Here is a 9,212-nt window from a genome sequence, read left to right as displayed (position 1 = left end):
TGTTCTAATTCTTTGCCATATGTTAAAGGTCCCCTCTGAAATTTATGTTGAAATTTAACTGTCATTTTAGGAACTGATTTGGCCATGAGGGCTCCACCTTCAGGAGTGTGACTGATGCCTCATAAAAGAACACTTTGGTCCCCTCTTGCTCTCTGGCCCCTTCTCCATGAGACAATGTAACAAGAAGGCCCCCATCAGGTAGAAGTTTCTCATAATTGAACATCACACTCTCAAGAATTGTGAGGAAAAAGCATCTTTAAAGTTTTATGTATTCTGTTACAGCAATATTAAGTGGAGTAACACATTCTGGAGTAAAATAATCTGGTATTATCATTTTTTCTACATCCAAAGCAATAGCATCCTAAATAATGGAAAAATTCTAATATTGAATATATCTTAAATAAGACTTCAATAAAATTAGCCTAATTTTTGAGGATCTAAGATATTCTAAAAGAATGGGTGAGTGTACCTGTATTAAGTATATTGGCAATAAAAGTGTCACCATCTGATGATTATTTTAAAACCCATGTATATCACCACATGAATTTATGTGTTTTCTACATGATCATGGAAAGCTGGACTTTGACAGTACAACCTGTGAAATGAAGACAGTTCACATAGGGGTTTCTGGGATGGAAACTAAGAGATATTCAATGCCATTCTGAAGCTAGGAAGTTAGAATGGAAATTTCTGTTAAGTAGAATGATGCTTGCTGGTGATGAGGGATCATTTGTTATTGTTCTGTTTGTTTTTCAGACATACATGTGTTTCTTCCATGATCTAAAGATGATCCCACTTTCTGCTTATATTGCCATGAATAAATATCTTCTTTTTCAAGCTGGCATTGGAATGACAGCCAACACATTCCTCCTCCTCTTCCACACCTTAACATTCCTGCTGAATCACAGGCCTAAGCTGACTGACCTGACCACCTGCCACCTGGCCTTTGTCCACATTGCTTTGCTCATCACTGTGTTATTTTTGTTCTCTCCAGACCTGTTTGAATCACTCAATTTTTGGAATGACTTCAAGTGTAAGACTTTGTTCTACATGAGCAGGGTGATGAGGGGCCTCTCCATCTGCACGACCTGCCTCCTGAGCATCATCCAGGCCATCACCATGAGCCCCCACACCTCCTGGTTGGCACAGTTTAAATATAAATCCACGCATTTCATTTTTTATTTCTTCTTCTTTATTTGGTTTCTCTGTTTGTGTTTCAGTACTAGCATGATCTTCCACACAGTGGCAACTTCCAATGTGACCCAGACCCGTCTGATGGTTCTCACTAAGTATTGTTCATTTTCCCCCATAAGCCCCAGCATCATGGGTTTGATGTTCATGATGACAACATCCAGGGACATTTTTCTTATAGGAGTCATGTTGTTATCAAGTGTGTACATGGTCATCCTATTGCTCAGGCATCAGAGGAGGTCCCAGCACCTTCACAGCACCAGCCTCTCCCCAAGATCCTCCCCAGAGAAAAGGGCCACCCAGACCATCCTGCTGCTGGTTAGTTTCTTTGTGGTCATGTACTGGGTGGACTTCATCATCTCATCCTCCTCCCTGATACTGTGGACTTACGACTCAGTTATCTTGGGTGCCCAGAGTGTCGTGGTCAATGTCTATGCCACTGTCAGTCCATTTGTGCTTGTCAGTTCTGATAAGAGAATAGTCAATATGCTGCACAACATTCTATGGAAATGATTTTGATTTTTAGAAGTTAATGATACAAGTGATTGCCTTGCATTGGGTGTGCGGTGTGGTAGTTAAGGCAGCGCTTGGGGTGCCCACATCCTGTATTGGAATGCTTGAGTTTGAATCTTGTCCCTGTTTCTAATCCAGGTTATTGTAAATGCACACTCTGAGCAGTACATCGGATGCTTTCTAAAGTACTTATTCCTGTCACATGGTAGTACCAGATGGAGATGTACAATTCTGGTGTTGGCTTGGCCTTCACATGTTCCTGTGTGATCATTTAGGTATTAAACAAGCAGATGTATGATCCTTCCTTCCTTCCTCCTTCCCTCCCTCCCTCCCTCTCTTCTATCTGCCTTTCAAGTGAGTTAAAAATAAAAAAAAATTTGAAATGGTTGTATGCAATTGAAATTTCTGAGGCAAGTTATTCTCATAGAATGGGTTCCTATATTATTAATTAAATTGTACAGAATTATACTTTTCTTATATCCAAATACAAGAAATCTATATTTTTCAGAAATTGCATTCCTTTAATTCAAAATCCTCCATAATGGAAGATTTATGTAGATTTACAGGAATCTTGTTCTTTCATTTCATTTCAGAACATCTCACAGGAAACTTCCTTTCTTTTTATATTCATTGCCTTAGAACTAGTCATAAGTAATCACATCTTTCATGACTTGTCTTTAAAATACTTTATTTTACTCTTAGAAATTAAAGATAGGCAAGTTTCAAGTGTAGCTTGGATATCAATCTCTATCTGTAATATTACTTTTTAACATCTCTTTTTTACTTTAGTAGGTGATTTGTCACTATTTTTGAGCTGTATTTCTATTTCTCTCCTCAAATTTTGCATCAACTTAAATAATGAAATTTGACACTTTTTGTATTTACCTATTGGTTCAAATAAATGATTTTATTCCTTCTCATTCTTCTTTTCATATGATTGTGTTTGTATTTACTATTTTGTGGTCCCTCTGTAATGCAATTTTTCAGCATAATATTCCATTTCATTAATACTGTCATTATTTGCCTTTTTTTTTAACTTTTATTTAATGAATATAAATTTCCAGTATACAGCTTATGGATTACAATGGCTTCCCCTTCCCATAATTTCCCTCCCACCCGCAACCCTCCCCTCTCCCACTCCCTCTCCCCTTCCATTCACATCAAGATTCATTTTCAATTCTCTTTATATACAGAAGATCAATTTAGTATACATTAAGTAAAGATTTCAACAGTTTGCACCCACATAGAAACACAAAGTGAAACATACTGTTTGAGTACTAGTTATAGCATTAAATCAAAATGTACAGTACATTAAGGACAGAGATCCCACATCAGGAGCAAGCGCACAGTGGCTCCTGTTGTTGACCCAACAAATTGACACTCTAGTTTATGGCACCAGTAACCACCCTAGGCTGTCGTCATGAGTTGCCAAGGCTATGGAAGCCTTCCAAGTTCCCCAACTCTGATCATATTTAGACAAGGTCATAAAAGACAGGGTGAGGATAGTAACCAATGATCCTAAGAGTGGCATTTACCGGGTCTGAACAATTATACAGCATTAAGTGGGGAAGAGGACCATCAGTACACACAGGTTGGGAGTAGAGCCATTGGTGGTAGAGTAGAGGTTATGATTACAAAGGAATGAGGCCCAAGTGCACTAGACAGGGTCTAGAACAAAGGACAGAGTCATTATTAGAGGAGCTAAGAAAGGTGCTGTCTACGCTACAATTAAGTTTTCTGATTGAGAGGCAAATAGAACCTGATAGAAGGGGCTTGATAATAATCTGGTGGGCTTTAGGCCTTGTAAGTTAAGAGGCCCAGACCTATCTATCTCTTCACATGGGGTACATCCTAAGGGAGGTGTGAACCTCCTAGGGGAAGGCACTCTGTTGACTTTCATTACTTGGCTGGCTTGGGAGGAGAGCTGGCCAGGTAAAGGCAGGTGGCATCTCTAACAAGAAATTTACAGTTCTGCCTGCAATGTTGCTGACCCTACTTGACCATCCCCTTAGCTGCAGTGGTCACTTTGGAAGTTGGGCTGAGTGAAGGGCTTTTCAGCTTGGAGCCAATAAGATCTGTGGCTCTGACCTGGGCATCCTTCGACTCCAGGGCAGGTCCATTTCCAGTGACCCAACTCTTGGCAGAGCTGCCAGGGCTCTTCACAAGCTGACTTCTGCTGAAGCCCAGACTTACCACATTGAAAACCACTGCAGTGGACTGGCCTGTTGGGTCTCCTTGAGGGCAGATCACCGTACAGATCAGCCATTAATAGGCCTGCCACCCATTGCTTCTGATGCCTAGCTTTCTTTTCCTCCTGGTTTGTGTTAAAGCAGACCAGAGGATGCAAGTCAAGGGAGTGCCAATGTCCCATCTCTAATCTTCGGTGGCCTGAACTACAAGTCTATAGTCACAGGCATGTTCTGTAGTAGTTTTTCTAAGGTAGACAATGCCCATGAGGAAAATTATATTCTCACTTTAAAACTTTCTTTCCCTTTGGTCTGAAAGGGAGGTTTTTTTTTTCTACTTACTGTATACTTCGCTGATGGCGATGTGAATCTAGCTATGAGATTATTATTTAAGCTCTTATTTTGGCTATGCTATTACAGAAAAATGTTAGCCATCTCTTATAAGGTCTAAAGATTAAATTGTGCATCCTACAGATTCCTTCATAATAGAATTAGTTCCCTACCTTGAAGAGAATAGAGAAATGAAAGAACAAGTTGGGCTTAGAATAGAGAAATGAGAGAGCAAGTCCTAGATCACTTGCTGACAATAGCAATATTACATGAATACTTAGCAAACCGTTTCAACCCTTAGAAAAGAACTTAATAAAACATTTACCAGAAGGTCCAATGCCTTCTATAAATTTTAAGAATCATGTATTTGAAAACACCTCTTAAATATCTAAGATGGTGTAGTTTGTTTAACCAGTAAACTTAAGCACAACCATATAAAATGTTTTTAGTTTCTTTCTACCAACAAGTTTAAAACATATGATACACAGATTCAGGTCACACAAATTAAAATGTATCTTTGATTGATTTTAGCAGCTTAAATTTATGGACAATCTTATCTAAAAGCCATTTAAAATAAAGCTCTTAATAAAATTTCCCCATGTGGACATACAATATGTACGCACATATAACATAGCATAATAGACCAATATCAAAATCCAAAATATCTGGTTGAACTAAGATTCCTTAAAATCATGACATAACATAGACCAAATTTGATCATTGTTACAAGGTGATTATTCAAGTCTTTGAAAATAAGCACATAGTTAAATAACCCATAGCTCTTAATAAAAATTCAGCTGTTTTTGAACAATTAGAATTTAACAGACATCAAGAGAACATAATAGATTACTTTAACACATTGCTCTAACAGTGCATCAGAGTTTAATTCTATGTCAAAGAGAAATTGAGCTTCCTGTGATCTTTTGCTGTGAGGTTTCCTTCCTTTACCTTCTTTCATATTGGTGACCATGTGTCTGTGTTTCTGTGTGTAACACATCTTTAAGCATCTTTTGCAGGGCAGGATGAGTGGCAACAAATTCTTTCAGTTTCTGTTTGCTGTGAAAAGTCTTAATTTCACCTTCATTCACAAATGAGAGCTTTGCAGGATATAATATTCTGGGCTGGCAGTTTTTCTCTCTTAGTACCTGGGCTATGTCTCGCCATTCCCTTCTAGCTTGTAGGGTTTCTGATGAGAAGTCTGCTGTGAGTCTAATTGGAGATCCTCTGAGAGTAATCTGACGATTCTCTCTTGCACCTTTTAGAATCTTTTCTTTATGTTTCACTGTGGTGAGTTTGATTATGACGTGTCGTGGTGAGGATCTCTTTTGGTCATGTTTATTAGGGGTTCTATAAGCTTCCTGTACTAAGATGCCTCTGTCCTCCAAACCTGGGAAATTTTCTGCTAGTATCTCACTGAAAATGCCTTCTAATCCTTTCTCCCTCTCCATGCCTTCAGGAACTCCTAGAACCCGAATGTTAGATTTTTTAATAGTATCCTGTAGATTCCCGACAATATTTTTTAGATTTCTAATTTCTTCTTCTTTTCTTTGATTTGACTGTTTCCTTTCCTGTTCTCTGTCTTCTAAGTCTGATATTCTCTCTTCTGCTTCGCCCATTCTGTTTTTAAGGCTCTCTAATGTGTTTGTCATTTGATCTATTGAATTCTTCATTTCATTATGATTTCTCATCACAATCACCATTTCTTGTTCCACTAGTTGTTTCATTTCATTTTGATTCCTCCTTAATATTTCACTTTCACGATAGAGATTTTCTATCTTGTCCTTTAAGGATTTCTGTAGTTCAAGAATTTGTTTTTGAGAACTTCTTAATGTTCTTATCAATTTTTTGAGATCCGCTTCTTGCATTTCTTCTATCTCATCATCTTCATAATCTTGAGTTGGGGTGTCTTTTTCATTTGGGGGCGTCATAGTGTCTTCCTTGTTCTTGTTACCTCGGTTTTTGTGTTTGTTGTATGGCATGTTGGAGATATTTGGTTTCTTCACTGTGGTGTTTTTTTTTTCTTGTTATACTATGACTCTAGATTAAGTGGACTGTCTGCTTTTAATGGAGCCTTAGAGGCTTGAGATGGGTGTGGACTGAGAGCTGTGTTTGGTTCCTCAGGGTTGAGGGTGTGTCAAGATGACACTCCCAGGTTAGGTGTGGTAAATGTCTCTTTCTTTTGTTGATTCAAAAGGGAAGTAATTCCGCACAGCTGAATGTAATTGGAGGTAGTTAGCAGGCAAATGATATACCCACAGGAGCCAGAGATTGGAAGCTCTTTCCCAAGGACCACACAGGGAATCTCTGCTGCCCTCGGTGTGGGCTCCAATTCTCCTGCAGTCTCCCACTGGGTTGCCAAGTTAGATGCTAATCTCCAGTTATTTCACCCCTCCCCCTAGAGTCAGGTTTTTCTGCTAGGCTCAGGGCTGGTGCAGACCTGAGGTCGCCCTGCTTATGACGTATGTCCAAAATGGCGCCTGCTCTTTGTCTTGCTCACCTTTGAGAGGTGAGGTGAGCGGAGAGAGAGAAACTCGTGTCCGTATCGGTCACTTTTTTTTTTTCCTCTCTCTCTTCTAGTTAGCCTGGTGAACTTTTCCCCACGGAGTTTCAAGCCTCGTTCCCTCTAGCTTCCTCTTTCCGCTTGCCCGCTGGTGTCTCGGGCTATGGAGGTTCGGCTCACCTCGCGTTCCAGCGCTGGTGCGTTGAGTCTGCCGCTGGTGTCCCGAACTTGGGCTCCCACGCTCTCCACGCAGGTCTGCTGCGAATCACCAGTTCCGGAAGAGTTTCCTCTGCTGTTTCTTCCCCTACTCTTCCTTGACCCTGCAGTATCTCCACTTTCATTAACCTGTGTCTTGCCGAAGAATATCAATGTGCTCCCTTCCTATTCCGCCATCTTGGATTTCTCCCTGCCTTTACTTTAATGTTTAAGCTGTGTGTTGTGTATTTGTTTATTTAATTATATATTTCAAATATTTAGTTCATTTGATTGTTTTCCAAATATTGCTACTCAAGTTTATCTATTATTTCTCATTCTTATTTCAAATTTCATTTGATATGTATTTATATGCATAATTCAAATATCCAATATCTGTGAAACTTCATTTTCATGGCTTATTTCTCTGTATGCTCCATTATTTCCATTTTGGTTCTCATATTTGCTCTGCTTTGTTACTTGGAACAACTCTAGTAGCATATTTCCTTGTTCTTTCCATTTGATCACAGGGTAAGTTGAATGACCCACCCAGAATTGAGGTTCAAGTGGTCAGATAGTGTTCTGAGGGCAACACTTTCTCTCAGTTTGATTTCTCCTCTCAGTCCTGAAGTCAATTGATGTTTAATCATGGGAAAATCTCCAATTTTCACTTTGAAGCTTATGGACATTTTAAATATTTTTATAACTTTCTGAATATATTTTGTTGCTATATTAGAAATGTTATTTGGACATGGAGTATGTTTTATCACCTGCTTGTATAACACCAAATGCACACAAGAGTGGAATATTCCACATCCATAGTTTATGGCAGTCAGTAGACTCATAAGAAATAACAAATTCTTATTTTTGGACATTTGATGACCAAATTATACACTAAACACTAATAATGATTTCTATATTGTAATTTGATGTTTTATAAGTTTTCTTTACATAAATTTATAAAACTCTAATTCTTTACATTAGTGATTAGCACTAGAATATGATCACAATTACTATTTTTCTATTACATAAAGATAATTTATGGATATTTGTTATCTGAATTTCTTTTTTGATGCAATCCTCACAATTCCTATTTAGCAATTTCTGATTCCTTAAAAACAATTTGGATGTTTCATTTGACACAATTGTTTAACAAGATAACCTTGAATAAAATATACGTGGGTCTAATGCAACTCGTTAACACTTTTATTAGTAGTTTTCCTGTCATTGCACAATTGATAGAATACAGAATTTGTAGATTTGTACTTATATGATATTATTGGGTGCTAAAACTTCAAATTTTCAAAATTAATTGCTAGTATTATAAATCATGCTCACTCTCTTGTTTACAGGTTAAAATGTCTGTGTATTTAATAACCTGTCAATCTGTTATACAATATTTAAAATTCATTATAATTATTTATTTATTTAAGATTGATTTATTTATTTGAAAGAACAGAGAGAAGGAGAGACAGAGAGAGAAAGAGGTCTTTTAATCATGGGTTCACTCTCCAATTGGCTACAATGGCCAGAGCTGCACCGATCCAAAGCCAGGAGCCAGAAGCTTCCTCTGGGTCTTTCCACATAGGTACAGGGGCCCAATGACCTGGATCAGCCTCTACTGTTTTCCCAAGCCATCACAAAGAGCTGGATCAGAAGTGGAGCAGCCAGGACTTGAACTGGCGCCCATATAGAATATAGACACTACAGGCGGCAGCTTTACCTGCTATGTCACAGTGCCAGCCCCTACTTATTAATTATGTATCAAAAATTGGTTTTAAGATAGTTTTAATCTCACCTATTATCATTTAAAATGTGCTAACTCATGTTTCAATGAATTTTAATTTTGGATATTTTAAAATGTTAACACTTTCTAAGTTTAGTTGAAAGGCAGAGTGGCACACAGAATGAGAGTGGAAGAGAAAGACACACACAGACACACACACACGCATGCACACACACAGAGAGAGAAAGAGAGAGAGAGAGAATCTTCTGTGCATCTCTTGGTTCAGTTCCTAAATGCCCACCAAAGCTGAGGTCAGGCCAGGCAGAGCCAGAAGCCAGGAACTCAATCTGAGTCTCCTATGCAGGAGGCATGGACACACATAATTAATTGGGTCATCATCTTCTAACGCACATCTGCATTAGCAAGGCAGTGGATGAGAGGCAGAAGATGCAATTGTCCCAAGCAGCGGTTAACCTGATGTATCTGTTCATTTTACACATTGAAAAACATTATAGCTTATGGATATATGCATAGATGGTGTTGTGTATGTAACATATAAGCATTAGAGACTCTG

General features: G+C 38.4%; 1 protein-coding gene across 1 annotated transcript; it reads left to right on the top strand.

The window, feature by feature from the left end:
- Positions 1 to 786: 786 nt before the first annotated feature.
- On the top strand, positions 787 to 1,704 carry LOC133750482 (putative vomeronasal receptor-like protein 4). Its single transcript, XM_062180080.1, has one exon. The coding sequence runs from the start codon at positions 787 to 789 to the stop codon at positions 1,702 to 1,704; it is 918 nt and encodes a 305-aa protein (XP_062036064.1).
- The last annotated feature ends 7,508 nt before the right edge of the window (positions 1,705 to 9,212 follow it).

Source organism: Lepus europaeus, chromosome 21 (assembly GCF_033115175.1).
Source record: "Lepus europaeus isolate LE1 chromosome 21, mLepTim1.pri, whole genome shotgun sequence".
Taxonomy (NCBI): Eukaryota; Metazoa; Chordata; class Mammalia; order Lagomorpha; family Leporidae; genus Lepus; species Lepus europaeus.
The sequence above is the reverse complement of the archived record's forward strand: the minus strand, read 5'-3'. Positions and strand labels throughout refer to the sequence as shown.

Excerpts from the sequence above, each read along its gene's own strand:
- LOC133750482 (XM_062180080.1), top strand. The coding sequence starts at position 787 with ATGATCCCACTTTCTGCTTATATTGCCATGAATAAATATCTTCTTTTT.